We start from the raw sequence: 26,225 nt of genomic DNA, 5'->3' as shown, positions 1-26,225 counted from the left end.
CCAAAGTTCTTGGCATAGACCAGTGAGCACTTCCAGTGCAGCACCCATTTGTTGAAACATCTCGATTGGTACTCCATCCGTTCCTGGAGCCTTGGTTTTTGCCAGTGTCTAGTTCTTAAAAGAGCATAATGCTCTAGGTAGACATTTTTTTTACTAGTTAAGCTAAACTATTGTTTAGTTTTAAGAAGCCTTCAGGGGATATTTTTGGTTTAAGGTTTAAAGATTATCTCAGGGCAGTAGTTTTAGGGGTTCATTCAACATTCATGGCTCCAGGAAGTTTGAAGTCCATGAGAATTTGAAATTTTGTTCTGTTTTCCCCTTTTTGATCAGGATTCTTCTGTGGAGTCTTTGATCAAAATGTTCAGTAATGGTAGCCGGGCACCATCTAGTTCTTCTGGTCTCATGGCAAAGGAGAAAGTTGTTCATAGAAACAATTAGCCACACATTTCCTATCCTCCTCCTATTTCTAACTCTCCGTCTTCCTCTGTTATTCCGAGGGAATAGAGACCAATTGTCATGCCTTGGATGGTCACTTGCAAGCTTTTAAGACCCCAGGCCCTACACATCAAACTAGGTGGTAGAATAGAAGCACTAAACATGTTATTAGTCCAGTTAGGTGGGATGTCCTGTGAAACCATGACCCTAAACCTCCAAACTAAGAAACCAATTTCCATGAGGTTTTTGGTTGTACACAAGGTTTTATACATTTTCAATGTTCACTCTTTATACATTGCTCTGCACATATATTTCTGATCACCTTATTTCCTTTAGATAGATTTTTAGAAGTGGAATGATTGGATGGCAAAAAAAAAGTTTCTAAGGCTTTTAGTACAGATTACCAAGTTGAGAATTGAAAGATTTTTTTAAGTCAGTTACCTGATATGGTTCTAGAAAGTTAGTTCTGAAAATGGTTCTCTCCCTTGGCACGTTCACAGGTAGAGTCCTGTTAAGAAATGGGGATTGTCTTTGACTTTAAGAAAGTGCTTTTCTATGAGATTGTGTGCCATATGTGAGATTTGAAGCCAGGTGATGTGTAGAGCTGACAGTTTGAGGTTTTTTGTGTGTGTGTTGAGTTGTGCAGAATTATCCCAACATTAAAATTGTGGTTCGCACTTGATTAGTCATCAGTAGTATCTTTACAAAACCGCTACTTTGTAGGAGAACATGTGTCTCTGCTTAAATGCACTCTTTTCAGAGCCTTCTATGTGGATAGTTGGAATGTGTGGCATCAGCAGATGGTTCTTCCTCAGGCTGACCACAGAGTGAATGACTGTGTGGTCAGGAGCAGAGGGTTGGAAGATCCTGTCAGGCCCTTCTCTTCCTCTCTGGTTTATGGCACTTCGTGTTTGGCTTAACAGTGCATGTGCTTGACTGTAGGATTGTAACACATTTGTCTTAGCCTAGAGCTGGGGATAGTGATAATGTGATGAGCAAACAAAGAAATGGTTCCTAGTGTGGTCGCAAGAGCACTAGAATGAGAGTCAGGAGACCTGAGTTCTTGTTTCAGCTGTGCTGCAGACTAGCTGTATGAACTTAAGCAGGTCGCCACCTCTCTGAGCTTTAGTTTCATGGTCTGTAAAGAGAGAATTCTGGGCTAGGTCATCTTTCAGAATCCTTTTTAAATGAAAAGACATAGTAGTGGGCATGGATGGCCCTGAGGAGGCTGGGACAGTGAGACCTGTGCTGCCCTATGATGGTTTTGAGAATCGAGAGTTGGATGCAGACAGGGGCTTTAAAACAGAGGAAGCATTAACAGCCTCTGAACACATGGAACTCCCTGATGTCCCCCTGTGGTCTTGATACCTTTCTGTTTCTGCTGCTTCTCTATTGGAAAATTCCTGCGTATTCTTGGAGCCCCAGCTCAGATGTTCTTTTCTTAGCTTCTCTGAAGCTTCAGTGCCCAGGACATTGCTTGGCACATTGAAGGCCATCAGTGAATGGATTAATGTATCTTCCTTTAGGCATTTATGGCAGCCACCATGATCATATTCGAGGTTAACCTCCCTTCCTTTTGCAGTGCTGGGGCAGTGGCTTGCTTCCGTCCTGTGCTGTGGGCCCCACTGATTTGTCAGCCATACCTGCATGTGTAGCCCATTGACTGGGAATAAAGGTGCTGCCTTTTGTTCTTTTTGGATCCACCAATTTTTGCTTGAACCATGTGAACTGGGCCTTCTCGTCAGTTTTCTAAATAACAGAAACAAGTAAACTAAAAATAAAAAGCATATAACAAAAGCTGATCTTTACCTCTAAACTTAGTATGTGCACATGCTTGCTGGCCTCATAATAGATTTTTCTGTGAGAGCCTTTCTTTCCATCCTTTAAAGTCCCCATTGAGTGGACTGGTGGAAAGTACAGCCTGTTGTGCAGTGATGTGTGGGGGAATGGGAGGAGAGCGGAGTTAGAATTGGCAGGAAGTGGGGTCTCATCCTGATATTGTCTTGGTGACTCTGGTTCTTGTATTCCAAGGGCCCTCCCAGATTAAAGATTCTTGGATCTGGATCATTAATAAGAACTGAGTTTAGAGGTATTTGAATAAGGAGGAAGTGAGAGAGCAAGCTCTTTTTAGAACAGCTTTTGCAATTCTGTAAATAAAAACTGATAGGCACAGTTTGGGTTGTTTCCAGAAACTTTATTCCCAAGCTATTTATTTTAGGTTCCTATTTTAAGTTTGCTTTTGGCAAAAGAAAAGTAAAAGCACTCAACTACTTTCTATTCTCCAATAGGAGAATCTCAAACTTGGAGCGAGTTAGAGTAGTTGGTCAATCAGTTAACATATATTTATGGAGGGTTTACTGTTTTTTCTGTGGGGCACCATGTTAAGTATTAAGGGAAGACACAGGGATACAGAGCTTCAGTTTTTATCAGGAAGCTTCAAATTCATTTGAAGGATGAGAAATATGTGTAAAAATCCCAACCAAACCAGTGTGAAGAGGCTCCCACTAACTAAAGATGGGACAGTTTGAGGATCGGAAGATAATAATGACTGCAGTGGATAAAAACACTTTAAGTATAAATCCATGGGCTCATTGTCATCATCATCATCATCATAAAAGTAAAAAAAAAAAAAAAAAAAACAACTTTGATTACCATTGGAGTTACTGCGGATCTACATATTATTTTGAAGATTGCTAAGTAAGGGAAAATAATTAATTTATTTTAAAAAAGAGACGGGGCCAAGATGGTGAAGTAGTCAGATGCTTCCTGTGGTCCCTTTTACAACAAAGACCTGAAAAAACAAGTGAATTGATTATACATGACAGTCTAGGGAGCCCTGAACATCAAAGGCAAGCTTGAGGAATCAGACTGAGTGGCAGGGGGAGGGAGAGACGGTTCAGAAGCAGTGAGGAACTGCCAGACCTGACCTGGCAGGAACCCGCACCCTGCAGGCCCGATTGGCTCGGATGCATGGTGAGGCAAGCAGTGGTGCTTGGGACGTGTTTTCCACATTGGCAGAGACCAAGTGGCAGAGAGTCTACTCAGGCCTTCCAGAACCAGTGGAAAATGGCGCTTAATCAGCAAACGATAAGTACGTGCATCTAACCCACCGTGCAGATCGAAAACACCCCATTTGGGAAGAAACTCTCTCCCATTTACCTGCCTCCTCTCCGCTTTGCACCGGGTCTTGGGCCAGCTTCAGCCATTGCCGTGTCCCCTGGGCCGGAAGTAGGACCCATCACGCACCCTGAGCCATTCTCCCAGCCTTGTTGAGAGAACAAATTAACAAACAGAAAAAATAATCTGCCAGCTGCCTTAAGCCAGGAACTCAGGGCAGTCACAACTCCTTTGCCTAGGCACAGACATAAGGGGTCCGCAGACTTTGAATGCCTTTCATCCCTGCATAGACCTACGTGGGCCCATTTCAACAGCGTAGGCCCTAAGCACAGTACAACAGGGTATATACCTGAAGCCTAACTTCAGCTGTATCAGCTGTATGGTGGAGTGGCGGGTTGTGATCCTTGACACTGCTCTGCCCATTAAGCAGGGTCCTCACCTACCCACATTGGGGGTGGGGCCTGAGGACTGGTGGCTCCACCCATGCCACCTAGCCACCTGTGACAGGGGTCCAAGAATAAGTGGTGCCTCCCAGTCCTTACGGCCAACAGCATTGGGTGCCCACAGTCTGGCTGCAAAACCCACCCACCTACGCACTCTAGGGAACAAGGACACACTTTCCTCCCAGACACTCAGAGGCAGCTGTCAGCTCCCGGCCTTGCTCAATGCATGACTCCCTACTGCAGTCAGATACCTGTGCCTACTCCAGTCACCCCTGCACATCTAGGACTGTAGGTGAGAGCCTACATGACACACTTGGTGACTGACTACCTGGACAACTGAGCTGAATCCATACAAAAAGAGTAAATGGACTCCTGGGCTCACAACCTAGTAACAGATCTAACTATCTGGTGACAGGACATGAGAGCTTCAAAGTTGCCAATAATCAAACTAGCTCACACGAGCAGCCTATTTGGACATATCAAAACAAAACAAAACAAGAAGCTAGGACATAGTAAGCAAACATAAAATAAATAAATATAATAACTTCTTGATCGCCGGAGACAACAATCAATATTAAATCACATAAAGAGGCAGACCATGATGGCTTCAGCAAGCTCCCAAAACAAAGAATCAATAAATCTTCCAGAGGAAGAAAACTTCTTGGAGTTACCGGAGTAGGAATACACAAAAGATTAATATACAGAACTCTTATCAAGAGATCAGGAAGGAGATCACGTAAAATGCAGAACAAGCCAAAGAACACACAGATAAAACAATAGAGGAACTTAAGAAGATTATAGAAGAGCATAATGATAAATTTAACAGGCTGCAAGAATCCATAGAGAGACAGCAAACAGAAATCCAGAAGATTAACAATAAAATTTCAGAATTAGACAACTCAGTAAAGTCATAGGAGCAGAATTGAGACAATAGAAGTCAGAATTAGTGAGATTGAAGATAAAGCACTTGACACCAGCTTATTTGAGGAAAAATCAGGTAAAAGAATTTTATAAAAATGAAACCCTAAGATTATGTGGGACTCTTATCAAGAGGAATAACCTACAAGTGATTGGAGTACTAGAACAGGGAAGGATAACAGAAAATACAGAGAGAATTGTTGAAGATATGTTGGCAGAAAACTTCCCTGATATCATGAAAGATGAAAAGATATCTATCCAAGATGCTCATTCGAACCCACACAAGGTAGATCCCAAAAGAAAGTCACCAAGACATATTATTATCAAACTTGCCAAAACCAAAGATAAAGAGAGAATTTTAAGAGCATCTAGGGATAAATGAAAAGTCATCTACAAAGGAGAGTCAGTAAGACTAAACTCGGACTACTCAGCAGAAACCATGCAGGCAAGAAGGCACTGGGATGACATACATAAAGCCTTGGAGGAAAAAATTGCCAGCCAAGAATTATATATCCAGCAAAACTGTCTCTCAAATATGATGGCGAAATTCGGGCATTTTCAGATTAGAAAAAAAAGCACCATCTAGTACAAGGTAGTAAATTGAGGATCCCAGGAGGAGGGATTATAGGTAATTCTTTCATATCTCTTCATGCTGGAACATGAGGCCTTAGTTGTGTTTCCCCTATGCCAGGTTGATAGACTACCAATGAAGAGAAGGCCGATTCCTCTTCCTGCAGGTTATCACAGGCTGAAAGGCAGTCTGCATAGTGAACAGAAAGTGGATTTGACTCCTGGCTCAGTATTTTGCTCTACCTCTTAACAACTGTGTAGTCTTAGACAAGTCACCCAACCCCTGTGAACTCCCCTTTATTCATCAGAAAGTAGGGATAATAATAGCCACCTCATAGTTACATTGAACAAAAGACTTAAAGGGCACCTAATAAACAATTGAGGGCAATGGTAATTCAGTGATAGAATTCTTGTCTTTCATTCTGGGTTTGATTCCCAACCAGTGCATCTCATGTGTAGCCACCACCTGTCTGCCATTGGAGGCTTGCTTGTTGCTGTGGTGCTGAACAGGTTTCAGTGGAGCTTCCAGACTAGGGAAGAAAGACCTCACGATCTACTTCCAAAAATCAACCAGTGAAAACCCTATGAATCACAACAGTCTGATCCACAGCCCATCATGAGGATGGCACAGGACCGGGTAGCATTTTGTTACGTTGTACATGGGGTTGCCATGAGTTGGAAGGACTCCATGGCAGCTGATAACAACAACAATAAGTATTTAATGTATGTTCATTCCCTTCCCCTCCCCTTTGGGTGTTCACTTAGAGGAGACAGGGATTCTATGAAGTTTTCATGGAGTCCTAGGTCTTTCACGACTCCCTGCTGGGTTCTGCATTCATATCACCTCAGCACCGTGAAGGAAACCATCACAGCCAGTGCACCTCTGTTGGCATCACTGGGAAGCCTGATGGCCCAGGGAGCAGTAAGCGAGGGAAAAGCAGGAATGTGGAGTCTGCATTCCTCTGTTTCTCTAACTCAGCCGGGCGCTGTCAGCACCGGATATCTTGTGGCTGTCAGCTCCCTTCTACAAACCGCACTGGAATTACCTGTGTCTTGACCACCAAATTTGAAAACTAGTTATAAAATATGAAAATCCCTGGTTTGAAAGGAACTGCTCTTCAATGTTAACCTCATATTCTAGAATTATAAATAGAGCCAAATAGAAAGAATTATTGATCCATCTGTGAAATGCAATTTTAAACATCTAAAAATTAGACACTTTTTTTTTTTTGCAAAGTAAGTTACTTCTAGCTATAAAATAAGTACCAGTATAGTATAGTGGAAGAAAAATGGACTTTGGAATCAGACAGACTTGGGTCTGAATCCCAGCTCTGCTGCTTTTCTAACTGTGTTTCCCAGGACAAATGATTTTATCTCTTTGGACCTCAGTTCCTTATCCTATCAGCATTATAAGAAATAACACCTTGCAAAGCTGTTGTGAAGTTTAGAGAAGATACATGTAGTTTATGCTCAATATCAATGATAGCTGTTGCTGCTGTAATTTTTATTACTATTGGTTATGGGCTGACTGTGGTAAAACTGAATATTCTTACCTTATTCTTTGATCCTTACCTTAACCTCGTGAGCATCTCATAACAGGTCTTTATCCTTCATGTAGCTAAGACAGTAAGGCCCAGTGAGAGTAAATAACTTACCAAGGTCATACAGATATTTACTGGCAGAGATAGGACTGGAGCCCACATCATCTGAGGACTCTGTCCTCTATGCCACACATTCTTGATGATCTGCGTGTGTATGTATGTCCTTGTGTTTTAGTCTTAACTCGTTTGTTATAGTCTCAGAAATGCCTTTAATTTATCCAGAACACTCAGGCTTTTTTTCTGGAATGTAAAAAAAAAAAAAAATTAAAGGACTTGAACAATGAAATTCATTTCTCTTGCGTTCGCTAGATCCACATAGGAATCCCGTAAGGCACCCAGATGCCACTGGAGGTCAAGGACAAAGCACTTTCCCTGGTAGGATGAGTGGGTGCACCATTTATGGATCATAGGGATCAGGCTCATGATCGAAGATTGCCCTCCAGAAACAAATGTTCCATTCATTTGCCCCAGTTGTCAGGTCCAGCACAGGCACTGGCATTTGGTGACAGTGCTTTATTTCCCTGAGGAAGAATTTGTGCTGCTAGAGAAGGGCTTTCAGGATCTGTTCCTCAGTGAGGAAGCTGTGCAGCCCCAAGCTTTCTCTGTCTGATGAAGTTTGCAGGGTGGACATATACAAGGCTACGACTATATGTCTGCCTGCCTCGTCATGACTGTAAATGGCTGTGTTATATTTCTAATTGAAGTGATGAAAAAATAAAATCAGGTATCTATATAAACTGAAGTTGTTTTATTATAGACTGGCTGGGTTCATTTGACAATCCCTGGCCCAGTAGTGAGGGAATTACATTCAGTCACATTAACTTATCAGAATCACCTCTGCTCCCCACCCACGTTTCTGAATTAGCGGTCTGAGATGAGAGTCTCTGGGTTCTGTAGTATCATTTATATGTGTATCATTTTGATATCCAACAGGGAGTGAGAACCACTGAGTTAGAGAGCTGGATTCTAGGCTTTCACTACTTAAGGTTCTGCTTTGAGGTCTAGTGATAGTAAAATGCCATCAGATAGATGACCAGGGCTTACCTTTTCTGTTAAGCAACGAGTGATGTGTATCTTATATCTCAGGCACAAAGATGAGTAAAACTTAATCCCTATTCTCTAAGAGAAGTCCTTGGATAGTGCAAACGATTAAGCACTTGACTACTAACCGAAAGGATGACAGTTCAAACCCACTTTGGAAGAAAGACCTGGTAATCTGCTTCCAAAAGGTCACAGCCTTGAAAACCCAATGGAGCACAGTCCTACTCTGCACATACAGGGTTGCCATGAGTCAGACTTGACTCAATGGTAACTAGTAACTGGTATCCTCCAAGAGCTTCCAATGTATTGAGGAACACATTTACTAGACAATTTCAATATAATATTGCTGAGTGCAAGGATAGGAGAGGTGCCAAACCCAGATACCCAGGATGTAGGGTGGAGTCTTGGAAGGCTTCCCAGAGGAAAGATGAGTCTGTAGGATGCATTGGAGTCAGGGAGGGGAGGGCAGAGGACGTATCATGAGCAGAGGCATGGTAAACTTTGCGGCCCTGATCTGTGTTCTGAGGATCACCGTTGTTCCTGTTTTGAAAGGAGAAGTAGCTGTGGTCTGTAGCCTGGAATTAAAAGTAGTGAGCTTTAGGCTGGAGAGGAACAGGACATCTCTTGTCGAGATTCTAGAAGAGGTCTGAGTCTATTGACTTGTGACTTCTGCCATCACTTAGGCCAATGAGAAGTCATAGATGGTGTGGAAGCACTGGCGTATCCTTGGCCGTCTCATCTGATACGTTGAAGACATTGGTACTTGGTGCAAGGACTTTTTTCCCTCTTATTCTTCAGGCTTGTTCTTTGGGATCTGTTGCTGGAACAATACGTTATTATCGAGATAGCAAAGTTATTTCTGTTTTTTGACTTTTCTCAAATTTTTATTCTACTAATGTGTTCAATTTTATTCACAACTAAGGGGAACCTGGTGGGGAATGGAGATCGAGTGCCTGCTCCATACATTAACAGTGACTCGCATTGCTGTTGTAGCTCATGTGGAAAACGAAGAGCAGTACACCCAAGCTCTGGAGAAGTTTGGTGGCAACTGTGTGTGCAGAGATGACCCGGATTTAGGAAGTGCATTCCTGAAGTTCTCAGTGTTTACAAAGGAGTTAACGGCGCTTTTCAAAAACCTGGTAAGTGTTCATTATGTGTGTGCAGCTCTCAGTTGACCAAAGAAATACCTAAGTTACTTTACATGAAAAAGTAGCTCAGTGGAGTGGAGGATAATTAACGTTTGTTTAATAAACTAGAAATAAATTATTTCATAGTTCACATGATACCGAAAGGAATTATATTTTCTGTACACATGAGGCCACTTTAGAATAAAAATGTTTGTTTAATTGTGATTTTTACTCTAGTAAGACTTTTAGAATTCAACTTGGCATTTTAAATGTGCACATCTGTGGGACAAAATGGATAAATACATTTATCTTCTTAAGAGCCTCTGGTTTCAATTTTTAATAGTTTCTAAACTGTGTAGAATAGTCTCTGTTTCTGGTGATTATAGTAGGCATTTAAACTTATAATATTTAATAAATATGTTTCAGTCTCGTCTTATGCAGTGAGGTAACCTGTAATCAAAGCACAGAAATTACCATGAATACTTAAAGGGCTTTTATGCTTCCAAATGGAGAGCCAAAAAAAAAAAAGCAGGGCTGAAAGATGTAAGTCTTGCTTTTTAAGCAAGTAGAATATGGAGTTGGTATTTATTGCCTGTGGTAGGTGCTTAGTAATGTTGGGTGAATTGAGTTCTTTCTTGTGCTTGGCAGCTCTGTGCTGTCCTCGTTGTGGGACCAGAATTTGGAAGAAGTGGGCTGCCTGAGAGGGCTGTTAGTGACCCTGCCTGGGTGATTCGTTCCACAAGTAGAATGTACACTGGGGATCTTCTGGCATCTCTGTCCTGTTTCTCTCCCCTGGTTTCTCCTAAGGTCGTGGAAGACAGGTCAGGCATTCAACAATGCTTTCTATGTAGGTCACAAACAGCAACATCTTCTTGATTTCTCCTGTCAGTAAGCTCATAACAAATGAAAAAATAGCTCATCTTTCTTGAAATGGTGATGATGCTGGGTTTGTAAGCCTGGCCTAAGAAGGGCAGAAAAAAGGGAGCATAATGTATGAGCTAATAACAGGAAGAAGGGAAAAGAACAAAATCATGAAGGCTCTTGGTCTCTCTCCCTGTCATCACTTGCAAGTATTCCAGTTGAAACTGGTAAAATAAATAACTGTTGCGGTGCTTGTTTTCGCTGGAATTAATTTGATCCGAAAGTTTGGGGCTTTTATCAGAGTTCATCATCCATTTATTACTCCTAAAAACAGATGAAAGCCAGAATGCTAAACACTGGAACCCTAGCCTTCTTTCTCAGCCCCATTCCCTAAATATTGACAGACATGTGCATTAGGGTCCTGCCACCAAGTCAGAAAAAATTAGAGAATTAAAAACAAAAAACGGGAGAAATGGAGTGGTCCCAGGGAAATGATGTATAGATGCTGACGGGCTTGTCCAGTGAGAAAAGTCCCCTTGCTGCCTAATCCCCTTGTGGTAAAGCCCATCAGTTGATAAGCCCCTTCCAGGCATACGGAGCTGCCAGTCAGCTTTTTAGTGCCTTACTCTTAAATATGAATGAACAGCCTTCAGAATGAAAGGGACTAAAATAAACAGAAAAAATCTTGGGGGGAAACAGAGACAATGCAGAGAATAGAAGAAAACTTTAAAGAAATGATATTTAATTCCTCAGAGAAATGGGAAAAGATATTGTATCCATACAAGACTGGGATGCAGTTTGTCTTTAAAAGTGGAAGGTGAGGAAGGGACAATAAACATAAGAAAATATAAAATTAAATTCCATTAGGAGAGTTGAAGTAAAAGAAATCTCTCAGATAATAGGACAAAAAGATTCCCCCCCCCACTCCCAAAAAAGAGGGGGATAGATAAAAGACAAGACTTAGGGATTAATCCTCAAGGTTCAGCATCCAACTGACAGGCATTTCAGAGAGAATAGAAAAATGGAAAGACGGAGATCGCCAATGCAGCAATACAAAAGAAAATTTCTAAAACACAATACAAGTCTCCAGATTAAAGGGCTCATGAATGTCTAGCACAATAAGGGAAAAAAAGACTTGCATCAAGGCACATCAGTGTGAATTTCAAAAGATCTTAAAAGCTTCCAGAAAACACACAGAAGATTACGAATCAGAATGCCTTTGGACTTCTCAACAGTAACGCTGGAAACTGAGGCCAGAGCAGTGCTTTCAGAATTCCGAGGAAGGTGATTCTCAACCTTGAGTTCTACACAGCCAACTGAGCAAGAGAGGAGAATTAAAGATATTTTCAGACATGCAGAGCTCAAAAATTTAACTCCCACATATCATTTCTCTGAAACAGTCGACGGATGTGCTTTAACAAGATAAGAGGGTAAGCTAAGAAAGAGGAAAATGTGAAAGTCAGGAAACAGGATCCAGCACTTTCCAGCAGTGAAAGGAACTCCCCATAGGATGGCAAAGCGAAGTCCAGGAGAACTGCTGAGCAAGAGGCTTAGAAAGCAGCCAGCCAAGACACTGGACCATGTAGGAAATGGGTGGAGCAAATGGTTAAGTACTTGACCACTTGCCAGAAGGTTGGTGGTTCAGACACACCTCAGAAGACGGCCCTGGTGATCTGCTTCCAAAAGGTCACAGCCTTGAAAACCCTATGGAGCAGTTCTACTCTGCACACGAGTCACCATAATTCAGAATTGACCTGGGAACTAACAACAACAACGACAGGAAGTAGGAAGGAGGCCTGGGTTCTGTCTCTTCACACTTCTGCAGCAGGCGGTTTTATCTTTATTCAGCTAATCTCTAGACCTGGATTTTCTCATCTGTAAAAATGGAGATGATAATGCCCTATCTGACTTTGTGTATAGAATATAGCCAGTTGCTTTCACACATTTTAGCTTATCCTCGTAACAGTCCCATAAAATAAGTCAATGTTATCTCCACTTTATGGATTAGATAACGGAGGCTTTGAAAGGTTTAAGGAGGTGATATCTCCCTTGGGAGGGCTCAGGGTCCTTGATAACTTTTGGATGTTTGCTCTAGGTTCAGAAGTTCCCATCTGTAGTGTTCCATGTAGTAGAATCCTGAATAAACTCGCTTTTTTACATGGGTAGCTGTGCAGTTAAATAAAAGCAGCCTTTTTTTAATTTTCTGCAGAAGCAGAAAGCACAGCAGGGCCTGGTCATTGTGATTGGTACATTGCTTACTGCCCCATAGCTTTGCCAGCCTCAGTACCTCAAAAAACACTTTAGGTCTGTCTTAGTCTTCTAGTGCTGCTTTAACAGAAATACCGCAAGTGGATGGCTTTAACAAAGAGAAGTTTATTCTCTCACAGTCCAGTAGGCTACAAGTCCAAGTGCAGGGCATCAGCTCCAACAGAACGCTTTCTCCGTGGCTCTGGAGGAAGGTCTGTGTCATTAGTCTTCCCTTGGTCTGGGAGCTTCTCTGCACAGGAACCTCAGGTCCAAAGGATGCTTTCTGCTCCTGGCACTGCTTTCTTGGTGGTATGAGGTTCCCATGTGTCTCTGCTCGCTTCTCTCTTTTATATCTCAAAAGAGATTGGCTTAAGACACTATCCAATCTTGTATACCTCATCAGTATAACTGCCACTAATCCATCTTACTACATCATAGTGATAGAATTTATAACACATAAAGAAATCACATCAGATTACAAAATGGTACACAGTCATACATACAATACTGGGAATCATGACCCAGCCAAGTTGACGTATATTTTTGGGGGACACAGTTCAATCTGTGACAAGGTCCTAGGTGGTCTCCAGCTTTCTGCAGTAAGTAAAGGTATCAGCGGCCAAGATGTAATGCGCACCCGTGGCGTGAGCACCAGTCTGGGCACTGAGGATATACTATTTGATGTAATCCTCAAACAGTGGTGCAAGGTAGATTTTATTGTTTTCATTTTATAGAGAAACTTGGGCACACAAAGGTTAACTAACTTATCTGGCTTACCTAGCAAGGGACAGAGTTGGGATTCAAATCCAAGTCTTAGGACTCCAAACCTATCCTGTTTCCACTGTGGCGTTTAAAGGAATTAAGACTTCTTGTCAATTCCTTAAGGAGCCCTGGTGGTGCAGTGGTTAAGCGCTCAGCTGCTAAGCAAAAGGTCAGCAGTTCAAACCCACCAGCTGCTCCAAGGAAGAAAGATGTGGCAGTCTGCTTCTGTAAACATTTACAGCCTTGGAAACCCTATAGAGTCACTGTGAGTCGGAATCAACTCGAGGACAGTGGGTGTGTTTTTTTTTTTTTTCTGGCATGGGGTGAGTTGTCAGTTCCTTGGAGGGTGGCACAGAGCAGAAGGGAAGGCAGCACAGGGAAACGTGCTGTGTAAGAAGGAGTGCTGGAGTGGCCATGAGGCAGCCAGATGGCCTTGTTACTCACCTTAAAGAAAGGGTGATAGAAACCCTTCCCACCTCACAGGACCATCAGCAAGATAAAATTAGTTCAGTGGGAAGAGTTTTTTTTGTGAATTAAAAACCCAGCACAGATGCGACATTTTAGTGTTGTTCTCATATGCTAACTTATTAAAATCAGTGTGATAACAGCTTTAAGTACATGTGCATCACTTGAGTGTCAGCTTTTCTTTTACGGAGTTAGGATTGTGATCCTGTTTCCCAGCAAAGATCAGAGAGAGAGAACATCTCTTATTTGCGCCAGAATTAGCATCCCCCGTGCTATACAGGCATAGAAATGCAGAGTGGCCGCCTCTGAGAAGCAGTTGTTGAGAGTGAGCTGATTATAGGAGAATTCTCTTCTTTTGGTATTTTGTATACCATTCTGATTCCTATTTTTGGTCCTATCTGTCGTATCTCCTATTTTAAAAGCCTTGCCTTTGCTTTTCCTCAGATTCTTATTTAAAAAACATTTCAATTCTATATGGCTGAGATTCTCAATTCTACCCCTTGTCCAGAGGGAATAATAATTACTACCTACCTGCTTTGTGGCATGCAAGAATGTTTATAAAGCAGTTGGAACATCTCCAAAGAAAGGTCAGCTTAGTATAAAGTGAGATTTTCTTACTAATGGGTGAGATTCTCACCTTCAGAAAGTCTATGAATTCTCTCTGCAGTTATGCGGGATAAAGGGAGAAAAAAGGCATCTCCTAAAATGTAACGTGTGAAATTAAACTGGTTATAAAGTCAGCTTAGTTTCGAGGTTCTTTTCCTTTTACCAGATGGATGTGAAAAGCTTGAAAAGATTTTTCAAGGGTTACTTCTGTGCTGAGAAGTGTCTTATTAATATAAGGCTGCATTCTGAAAGGTTAATTGCAGCTATATAATCTCTGTTCTTGATTTCAGAGAATTGGCTCTAAAGATACGTACTCTCAGGCTATATAACCTGTTCTGTTTGAAGACCAGCATCAAATGAAAGCCATCAGATGCTGAGGATAGAGTCCAGTGTGACATCCAGGAGTGGCCCTTTGGCTGAGGAATTTCATCTCACTCACATTGAAAGAGGAGCCTGAAAGTTCCACCAAGCAGCATTTACATAGATCTGGACTATTTTATACAAATGACCCGAGTTAAAAGACATTATAACCATAAGGGGAGCTAGTAAGGTTCTGTTAGGATGAGCAGTAGCTCATGCCTTTGTCCATATGTTGCCTAGCAGAGAGGCGTTCTTACCTTGTTGCATTATTAATAGTACAGAGCACTGTTTTCTAGCACCATCAGTCTTAGTTTAAATATGAGCTGATTTTCCATTTTAATAAAGCTTATCTCGGCACTTAATACCAAGATCTTACTACCAGAGGCTCTCATCCTTAGTACTTCCATAAATTTTCTTTTCTCTTAACTTCTTTTCTCTTATTAAACAAGGACACTGATCATAATTTCATATTTTGGGGGGGAAGACTCTTCATCATTGTTTTGGACATAAATTACTGAACTATGCTGAGACATAAACTCTCAGTGGGTTGTGTTATCTGGGAACATCTGCCCCTGTATTGGCTCCTATTTGACTTTCCACTTCTGACATCTGCCGTTTAACATTCTGACTCTTTTCCCTGCTATTTGCCATTATTGCTGTCTGATGCTTGCCTCTAGCATTTCCTTTTCCACTGTGCAGGAAAACAAGATGGCTTGGCTTGTTAGACTTGTATATAAATTGAGTCAGTAAGTTTTGAGTGAAGAGTTTGAGGGCTTCTAGTAGAACAAAGTACATGTTAGTTTGGTCACTTAGAAACCAATGCCACTTATTTTTTTAGTATGGCCTAATGGTTCATGTGATTGGCTGCCAATTGAAAGGTTGGAGGTTCTAGTCCAGCCAGAGACACCTCAGAAGAAAGGACTGGCGATCTATTTTAGAAAAATCACCCATTGAAAACCTTATGGAGCACAGTTCTACTCTGACACGCGTGAGGTTGCCATGAGCAGGAATCGACTCAATAGCAACTGGTTTTAATTTACAGCTGGAAATACTTGTGTCTAGGACTCACAAGACTTCAGCACTATAAGCAACTTCCTACACTCACAAATCCTAACAAAAATAAAAGCACGATTTTCGTTTTATCCAAACAGCGAAGAGCAACAAGGCTGTCAGAAGACCTATGTTTTGGTTGTTCCACAGCCATTTGATATGTTTAAATTGTACTTTAAGACTTTTTCTTTCTTTTTTATTTGTTTGATTTTCTTGTTTTTAATTGTGCTTGAGGTGAAAGCAAATTGTTTTCTTATTCAAAAATGTATTCTTTATTTATTTGATTTTCTTTTTTTAAATTGTGCTTGAGGTGAGAGCAAATTATTTTCTCATTCAAAAATGTATACAAATTTTTTTTTTTTTTTAATTGGAAAAGCATTGCTACCTCCTTGTAAACCCCATGGTACGTTGACTCCTAGGGACCAGGGAAGGTGAGCGAAGCCGTAGTGAGAGAGAACGAGGTAGGGACAAATGAGGCCTTGGGCGCGGGGAGAGGAAGACCTCAATTGAAAAGTCACTGAATGCCTGCTGGGTGCTGTGCTATTGAGGCAACGAAGGGTATTGGCTCTAATAACTCACTGTCTGAGGAGAGAGACATGCAGATACTTTTATTATAATGCAGTGTGTGTTGTGACAGCCACAGTACAAGGTTCCACAGAGCCCTGAGATATGATACCTTAGAGGCAGAGGAGCAGTGATTCCCAGCCCATAGACCTTGGACCTTGGTTCTTTGGGGGTGGAGGTGGGGCAGGGAAGCCCTGTGGGCTGTTACAGGTGTCCTTGAATCCATGTGCACATAGCATGATTGTAATGTTTATAAATGAATGTGTTGCACATGTCTTTAACAACTTCTCAAATGTGTGTAGGAGATGCTGTTATAAGGTAATAATTTGAAAGTGATAGTGAACTCAAAGCTGGGTTTGTTTTTGTTGTTTGTTATGGTGTATTTTCTCAGTGGCTGGGTATTAAGAGAACAACCGTCATGACGTAGGGGACTTTGGACTTTAAAAAAAAATCTTCTGGCAACCTAAGAGAATCTGTGGAAAGACTCGCGTAGACTATGTAGATGAAGGCGGAGGGCTCAGCTGCATCCTGACTAGCAGGGAGGTGCAGGAAGAGAAACTCTGGTGGCTATCTGTTTTGGTGATGAACAGGCCACTTTGACTTTTTGTCTATTTCTGGAAAGGCAGAAGACAAGTTGCCGTAGCATGAGGAGAAACATCAGGTGAAGGAGTAGAGACAGCAGGTGTTCACTATTGTAGGCTGTTATGGACTGAATTGTGTCCCCCTAAAATGTGTATCAACTTGGCTAGGCCATGATTCCCAGTATTGTGTGGTTGTCCCCCATTTTGTGATCTGATGTGATTTTCCTCTGTGCTGTAAATTCTACCTCTGTAATGTTAATGAGGCAGGATTAGAGAGAGTTATGTTAATGGGGCAGAACACAGTATACAGGGTTAGGTTGTTATCTTGAGTCAGTCTCTTTTGAGATATAGAGAGAATTGAGCAGAGAGGAGAGGGACCTCAAGCCACCAAGAATGAAGAAGCGGGGGAGGGGGAGCACCGTTTGGACCTGGAGCCCCTGCGCTAAGAAGCTCCTAGACCAGGGGAAGATTGATGACAAGGACCTTCCCCCAGAGCCGACAGAGAGAGACAGCCTTCCCCTGGAGGTGGCACCCAGAATTCGGACTTCTAGCCTCCTACACTGTGGGAGAATACATTTCTCCTTGTTAAAGCCATCCGTTTGTGGTATTTCTGTTACAGCAGCACTTGATAACTAGATATACGGGGAAGTTTGATAATGACAGGAGAAAGCTAAGAGGGGAGGGTCTTTAAGATAAAAGAGACATGAGCCTATTTTAGGCCTCCTGGGAAGTAGCTGACAGCTGGAATAGGTTATGGTATAAAAGAGGGGGCCAGTGAGCCGTGAAGGCTGCATGTCCCTTTCCCCTCCTGTTGGTGATGTGCTCAGTCAGGAATCAAGCCCTCATCTCTCTGAGGGGAGTCATTAGCAAATTCATACAGTTAAATTCAAAGTCATAGCCTCCTCATGTATTTTCTCTTTTCCTTGGGAATTTTGGATGGTTTATTAATCATTCCTTAAAATCTAAAACTTAGCAAACAGCATCAGTATCTGTATATTCCAGATTCTAGTTTGCAGAGCACTTGGACATGGATTGTTTCATTTGTGCCCCTAGTAACCCTAGCCTTGTACTCAAAGGGCATCCTTGGATCTGCATCACTGGAATCATCTAGGAACGTCTTAGAAATGTAGAATCTCAGGTTCTACTCCCCTAGATCTACTGAGTCTGAATCTTCTTTTAATAAGATCCTCAGGTAATGAGCAGGCACCTTAAAGTTTGAGAAGCATTGCTCTAGAACAGAGTTTCTCAAAGTGCATTGCCCAGAAGAGCAGCACCAGCAGCACCTGGAACCTACTTGAAATACAAATTCATGGGTGCCCACACCATGCTTACTGAATTGTGGTTCTAAAGCTTTAGTGCATGAGAATCAGCTGGAGGGTCTGTTAGCCCAGGCATTGTTGGGCTTCACTCCCAAAGTTTCTGATTCCATAGGTCTGGGGTAAGGCCCCAAAATTTGCTTCTCTATCAAGTTCCTGAGTAATGCTGATGCTGCTGGTCCAGGACCACACTTTGAGAACCGCTGCCCTAGAGGATAACCTGGACTAAGTGCTCCTGATTCTTACTCTCAGGGAAATTGAGATCAGGCTGCCAGGGTCTAGCTGAGGCCAGAGCAAATATTTTCTAGCCTTGGATTCTTGGAGGTAATAAAATTTGGAAAAGTGCTTTCATTTTTGCCTGATGGGTTTTAGAAGAAGTTGTGGGTTGCATGGGTGCATTGTCCTGTGTTCTGTCCTGCCACCTTTGCCTCTCAGAATTGGCCTTAAGTGTATAGTTTCATCATTTACTCTCTAGTGGGAGGGCCAGAGGGTCATTATTTTCTCTCCACTTAGAACCTGAAAGATCAAAGCACTGTAACTGCCAGAGAAGCAGTGTTAAAAGCAGAAACCAGGTCAGCTTTACCTCCCCCCTCCTTTTTCTGGTGTGAAAGTTGCCAATATGTTTTTGGCAGCTGGTTGGGTTTGATCTTTCAATTTGTGTTAAACACTCAAGATTGGTGTGGGCTCCTCTCCCCCATCCTTCTTAATTAAACTATCAGAGTGGCTCTGCTGCCAAAGAAACAGTACTGTTAGGTGTGGGAGGACCCTGTTTGTGAGAGTGTGTGTGTGTGTGTGTGTGTGTGTGTGTGTGTGTGAGAGAGAGAGAGAGTGTATATGTGTGAGAGTGTGTGTGTGTGTGAGAGAGAGAGTGTGTATATGTGTGAGAGAGTGTGTGTGTGTGAGGGAGAGAGAGAGTGTGTGTGTGTGTGTGAGAGGGAGAGAGAGAGTGTGTATGTGTGCGTGTGAGTGTGTGTGTGAGAGGGAGAGTGTGTGTGAGGGAGAGAGAGAGTGTGTGTATGTGTGAGAGGGAGGTGTGTGTGTGTGTGAGGGAGAGAGTGTATGTGTGTGAGAGGGAGAGAGAGAGAGTGTGTGTGTGTGAGAGGGAGAAAGCAGGACCGTGTGTGTGTGTGTGTGTGTGTGTGAGAGAGAGAGAGAGAGAGAGAGGGAGAGAGAGTAAGCAGGACAGTGTGTGTGTGTGTGTGTGTGTGTGTGTGTGTGTGTGTGTGTAGTAGACTATAAGACGGTACTGTCGGAAGTCTCTGGGAAAACGTCTCTTCACTTAACACCAAAAATGAAAGTGACGAGGTAGTTTTCCTTTTTAAACTTTCCACATATATATCAGACTGACTGCTTTGTGTGACTGGAAAATAGAAGGAAATTTTGATGTAGATGGCACCTTAGATGGAAGCATTTACTCAATCCCATCATTTATCCTGGTCTGATCCTCGTGTCAGATGTCAGCCATCTTCCCCAGGAGGGTAAAAGACTCTTAAGTTCAATCATGTTCAATAGTGAAATGATAAGAAGAGCTCTGGCTTCAGACTTCTCAGCCCAACTCTGCTGCTTCTTAGTTGTGTCATTTTGGGGCAGAGTGGGTGACTTAACCTCTTCAAGCCTTTGTTTCTATGTCTGTAAAATGAGAATAACAACCCCTACTTCTCAGGGTAGTTGAGGATTAAATGAGATCATTTAGGTAAGGCACCTGGCCCTGTGCCACTTAGTGATTTGCACCTCCAGGCTATTTTACCTAGCATCGTCTCTTCTCCAGAAAGATTTCTGCCTGGTTGACCATTCTTTCAGATAAGCCGCCTTTAGAAAGAATGCAGAAACAGTTCTTTGAACCTGCCAGACACACTCCTGCCTCAGGGCCTTTGTGTTAGCAATTCCCTCTGCCAAGAATGCGTTTTTTAAATTTCATTGTGACAAAATACGTCTTAGGCTGGGTTCTCTAGAGAAGCAAAACCAGTAAAGCCTATAAATATATAGAGAAATTTATATCAAGGAAATGGCTCATGCAGTTATAGAGACTGGAATGTCCCAAGTCTGCAGGACATGCTAGAGGCTCTTCTGATTCACGTAGCGACAGGGCCTGGCGAACGCAAGATCGGCAGGGCAGAGAGCAGGGCTGTGGTTCACAGGTTGTGAAGATAGACAGATCTGAGGTCAGCAGGTAAGCTGCTAGCTCAAGTCCCGAGAACCAGAGGTCAGACGAACGGGAGCCAGCTGCAGGATCCGGAGCGAGCAAAAGCCCACGAGCCTAACCAGAATGTCTACTTATATTTGATGCAGACCATACACCCAAAGAAACTCCCTTTCAACTGATTGGCTACTCCAGCAGATCCCATCCTGGGGGTGATTACATTATATCACATGTCAACATGGAAGTGATCAAACATCATACGACTGCCAAACCGCTGAGAATCATGGCCCAGTCAAGTTGACTCACAATCTTAACTGTCAAAAAATATATATAACTAAACGTTTCCATTTTAACCATTTTTAGTATATAATTCATTGACATTAATGGTATTTACCATGTAGTGCAACCATTACCACTATTTCCAAAACTTTTTCAGCACCCCATACAGAAAGTTCAGTACCCCTTATGCAGTAACTCCCCATTTCCTCCTATCCCCAGCCCCTTATAACCACTAATAAACTTTGGTCTGTATGCATTTGCCCATTCTAGATATTTCATTTACATGGAATCATACAATATTTGTACTTTTGTACTACCAGATTTTCATGTGGCTCTCTGCCTCCCTTCCTTCAGGACTGCTTAAATGTTACCTTATAAAAAGACCTTCCTGACCACTGTTTAAGAGTCTCTGTCCCATGAACCATCACAGTAGCTTTATTTGTACTATTTACAATGACTCCAGACTGGAAACAACTCAGATGTCCATCCACAGGTGACTGAATAGAGAAATCGTGATACATCTATACAATGGAATACTATTCATCAATAAAAAGGAGTGAACTATTGATACAGGCAACAACACGAATGACTTCTCAGAGTAATTATGCCCAATTTCAAAATAATAATGAAAGAAGCCCGATGAAAAGGAACACCGTATTTCCCCCAAATAACGCACCTGCCCATATAACACACAGCATAGTGAGCTTAGGAAAATAGAACCTGGGGTGTTGGGGGCAGGGGGAACATTGTGCGGTTGGCAAAAAAATATGTAACGTGCATTATTTGTGTAAAAATACGATACCCATAAACCGGTTGCTTTCAAGTCACTTCCAATTCTCAGTGACCCTATAGAACAGAATAGAACTGCCCCCATAGGGTTTCCAAGGCTGTAATCTTTATGGAAGCAGACTGCTACATCTTTCTCCTGTGGAGCAGCTGGTGGGTTTGAACCACAGCCTTTCTGGTTAGCAGCCAAGAGCTTAAACCACTGCAGCACCAGGGCTCCTAAAGATACGGTACATACTGAATGATTCTATATATATACAGTTCTAGAAAATTCAAATTGTTGAGTGGTGACAGAAGCAGATCAGTGGTTGCCTGGGGACTGGAGAGTGGGGGATGAGAAGTTTGGAGATGGGGATTACTAAAGGAGTACAGGAAACTTTGGGGTGATAGGTGTGTTCACTGCTTGATTTTGGCAATGATTTCATTGGTGTATACATGTCATAACTTATCAAATTGTACACTTTAAACACATGCAGTTTATTGTATGTCAATTCCACCTCAGTAAAACTGTTTAAAAAGATTTTTTTAAGCCATTAGTCTTAAAGCATTGCTATCTAACAGAACTTTCTGTGTTGATAGAAATGGTGTATATCTGCTCTGTCCAAGTGTTAAGCCACTAGCTACTCGTGACTGTTGGGCACTTGAATGTGGCTAGTGTGACTGGGGAACTGAATTTTTAACTATACTTAATTTTAATTATTTTTAATTTAAATAGTCACAATTAGCTCATTTCTATCATATTGGACAGCACAGCTCTAAAGCCTGATCACCTACCATAATATTGCTCACATACATACCTTAGGTCTTTGGCTCTAGCCCTTGAAGCTTCCAGCACTGTGATGGCTGTTTCTTATATATCTTTGCTGCTGCTAGAACTTTTGCTAAGAATGCCCTCAATCGAATAAATGAAATGTGCTAAGTCTTGTTTCAAACGTTCTGCCCTCTAACAAAAAGGTGTTGCAGTAGTCTGTGCTGAAGCTAAATAGGTGGTTTGCCTTTCTTTGGATCTTGTTTGTTTTTTGTATTACTGAGCAGTATTTGCTTAAAGAAAAACTTCACACATCTCAATGTGTTGTCTTTTCTACCTCTTTAAGTTTCCCATAAATAGAGCATATTAAAATAAGTTTCACGGTACAGGTAAATTTTAGGTAAAATTCTTTGGCCATGTTTTATATAGTAATAAATTGGTCTTTTCAAGGAAAAGCTAATTATCCCCCAAAGATAGTTGGACTTTATTAAGGGTTTTGGAGGAGAGCCCTAGGGAAGCTTATTCTTCTCTAAATTCGTGAGGCTGGATGTAAGAAGTCTGCCCAGTGATCTTTTTGTTTTGATTCTCTCTTCCATTGCTTTTTTTAAAAAACAGAGCTATGATGTGAGAATCCTGTCTAGGTTCTGGCTTCTGGATGAACCCCTTGGGGAAGATCATTCGGGAAAGCAGAATTGCTCATTGCCTGAGTCAAGGAGAAGGCAGCTCCTCAGTTCCTGGGGTGGGGCTGCAAGGAGGACCAGCAGTGGAGCTTTGGCTGGGTCAGCAACTGGTGATGGCCAGTTACCTGAGTGAGAACAGCGCTCCCTGTGAGCTGAAGAGTGTGTGTAGGGGGCCACCCCCACCTACCCGTTGCCCTCGAGTCAATTCTGACTCGTAGTGACCCTGTAGGACAGAGTAGGACTGCCCCATAGAGTTTCTAAGGAGCAGCTGGCAGATTGGAACTGCCAACCTTTTAGTTAGCAGCAGAGCTCTTAACTGCTGTGCCATCAGGGCTCCCTGTAGCAGATCTGCTGCCGTTGCCATCGAGTCGATTCTGACTCATAACGACCCTACAGGACAGAGTAGAACTGACCCGTGGGATTTCCGTGGAGCGGCTGGTGGATTCAAATTGCCAACCTTTTGGTTAGCAGCCGAACACTTAACCACTGGGCCACCAGTGTAGGAAGCAAGTGGGGGAAATTCTGAGAGTATGGAATTGAGAAAGCTAGAGTCAAGGAATTTTAAGGCCCCTCCACTCCCCTCACCCCCCCAAAAAAAGGGTAATTAGGAGGAACAGCTTGAAAAGCTAGCTGATTGGCCGGCTGTATTCCCCCATCTCTGTCCCCTAGTCTATCTTAGTTGGCTAATCAATTGTGTCATTGGTATGACAGGTTTGTTCTAGGTCTCTGGTAGCCTTATCTGTCTGTCTTCCCCCCTGACTGAATCATTTTCTTTCTACCTGTGAGATCACAGACCTCTGACCGTTTACTGACTCATATTGTCAGACAAATCCAGGTGAACTCAGAAAAAACAGGAGAGAGAAAAAACCCAGGAGGATTTTTACTTTAAAAGATTGCCTGTTTTTTGTTAGTATTCCAGAAACCCGAACCCATTACCCTCACGTGGATTCCAACTCATAGCAACCCTATAGGACAGAGTAGAACTGCCTCATAGGGTTTCCAAGGAGCGACTGGTGGATTCAAACTGCCCACCTTTAGATGAGCAGCCGAGCTCTTAACCACTGCTCCACCAGGGCCCCTTGTTGGTAGTTTTAGCGGGTCCATATTTAATAGCAGTGATCAAGATTGCTGTATTGTATTCATATGATACTTGGTGTTTCAAAAAGCCATTTAATATAATATGTTTGTTAAAAATCAGAACACGAGAAAGCTCAGTACGCTCTTAGCACTTAGGAAGATATTCTGGTTGAGTTACCCAGGGATAATTTAATTCTTCCCATAGAGCATAAAAATTTCATTACTTATAAATTGAAACTGGAGCTGCCTGAGCACAAAGGATGTGCAGTAATCTTTTGGCTGTGGTTTCAATGTCTCTTGGCTAGAGCTTGAGGATGGTTCATTCAACTGTGGGCCTGAGGCTGCCTCGGCTGCCCGACACACGTAATCAGAGAGATTCAGAGCCCATGCTTCATGCTGCAAGCACACTTGCCGAGACAGAACATCTGGGCTCCAGTGCACTTGTTCTCCAGGCCCTGCAGATACAAGAGCGCTGATTTCCTGCCAAGTTCACCCTGAGTCACAGTGCTTGTGTCTGTGCGTTACATACATAAAGAGTATAAATGCAGAGGGCACACCAGAGGCTGGTGTCCAGGAGTATGGAAGATTTTTCAGTAAATTCATTGATTGCAGTGGTATTTATATCTGTATTAATGTCTTTTAAAAAAAAAACAGCTTTATTGCAGTATAATTTACATATCAAAATTCATGCATTTGAAGTGTATAATTCAATGATTGAATACTGAGTGGTGCAACCATCACCGTAAATCAGTTTTAGAACATTTTCAGCCCCCAGTGCCACCCCCAGCCCCAGACAAACGCTAATCTTCTTTTGTCTCCATTGTAATAATTTAATTATTATCTGATAGAAAAAGTAATACTTTTTCCTATTTTAGATAGCTTGAAAAACTCCGAAAAGAAGCAGCAAATGTGGATGAGGTGCAGAATCCCCATAGTTGATCTGCCATGAACGCTTCTCTTTTTAGCTCTTATCTTCTACCCACTCTGCTGGAGTCCCTGGGTGGTGCACGCAGTTAAGAGCTCAAGTACTAACCAAAAGGTTGGCAATTTGAATCCACCCAGAGGTGCCTCGGAAGAAAGGCCTGGTGACCTGCTTCCAAAAGATCACGGCCATTGAAAACCTATGGAGCACAATTCTACTCTGACACACATGGAATTGCCATGAGTTAGAATTGACTTGATAGCTACTGGTTGGTACCACTATAATTGATACGTTCCCACATCAGTGGCTTTACCCACACTTGACACTGTTCCTTTTGCCAAGGATTCCTCCCTGCCCCCCATCTTGCAAGACAAAATTCTCCCTATCATTTAAAGGTCTATTTCGGATACCCTCTGCTGAACAAAGCTTTCCCTGATGTCTAGGCTGAAAGAATTTTCTTTTCTGTGGAATTCCATGGTGTTTTATTTACAACTTACAGTTTTCACTGGGTAGTTTACTTACTTATGTGGTTTATCTCCCCTATTAAGCCCTGAGTTCCTTGAGTACTGAGGTTCCATCTTTGTCCCTAAACCCCCCTGTACCTCTCCAGCTTCATATCCTACCACTCCCTAAGGGAACCGTGTACCCTCTTGGTAGCACTGGTCATAGTTGTAATGACTTGTTCAATGTCCTGTTCATCACTGGACACTGGGCCCCATCCCCAGTATCTAGCACAGTACGGTATAAGCACTCATTTCTTAAATGAATGAAGGATAAAAGCCATCCAGCCAGCTGTGTTTGGATAGCCATAGATTTTCACTCTTTCCTTCTTTAATATTTTGCTGTAGGTAGCAAAGTTTAGTTTACCTCTTCTCACCCTGATAGCTGTCACGAGTCCCTAAGTTCTTATTTGAATAAACTGACAGTCTTAAAATAGATGTGTAAACCAAATTGTATTTGATGTTCTTTTTCTCTGCTGTGGAGAATCTTGTTTTTCTAACTCACTCACGTATACACTCATACTCACCAAACCAAAAACCAAACCCCGTTGCTGTCAAGTCCATTCCAACTCATAGCAACCCCATGTGTCACCCCTCATAAAAAATCTACTGGAATTCTTCCTAGAATGATTTTTAACTCAGAGCATTTGTGAACACCTAACTATCCCCCCACCCCCTGCCTATAACTGGGTTATTCTGATGCTTTTGGCTCAGCCTGTCACCCTGTGCAGTTCTGCCTCTTTCCTGTGAACTGTTTTGCTGCCCCCTTTCTTGTACCGGGGAAACCCTGGTGGCATAGTGGTTAAGTGCTACGGCTGCTAACCGAAAGGTCAGCAGTTCAAATCCAGTAGCCACTCCTTGGAAACTATGAGGCAGTTCTGCTCTGTCCTCTAGGGTCACTATGGGTTAGAGTCAACTCGATGGCAATGGTGTTCTTTTTTTTTTTTCTCTCTTGTACCTGCCTTGTCCAAGATGGCACTGTTTTGGCTCCTTAGCCAGGCAGTGTTCAGCAGAGTTAACCTGTGCCAG

General features: G+C 42.4%; 1 protein-coding gene across 1 annotated transcript in view; it reads left to right on the top strand.

Annotated features, from left to right (window-relative positions):
• ASAP2 (ArfGAP with SH3 domain, ankyrin repeat and PH domain 2) overlaps nucleotides 1-26,225 on the top strand; it is a 227,684-nt gene that overhangs the window by 103,974 nt on the left and 97,485 nt on the right. Inside the window, exon 3 of the mRNA XM_004373077.2 lies at nucleotides 9,119-9,264. Within this exon, the coding sequence (XP_004373134.1) occupies nucleotides 9,119-9,264 (146 nt within the window). The remainder of the gene's footprint in view (nucleotides 1-9,118; nucleotides 9,265-26,225) is intronic.

Source organism: Trichechus manatus, unplaced genomic scaffold, assembly GCF_000243295.1.
Source record: "Trichechus manatus latirostris isolate Lorelei unplaced genomic scaffold, TriManLat1.0 scaffold00023, whole genome shotgun sequence".
NCBI lineage: Eukaryota > Metazoa > Chordata > Mammalia > Sirenia > Trichechidae > Trichechus > Trichechus manatus.
This window is presented reverse-complemented; position numbering and strand designations above follow the sequence as displayed.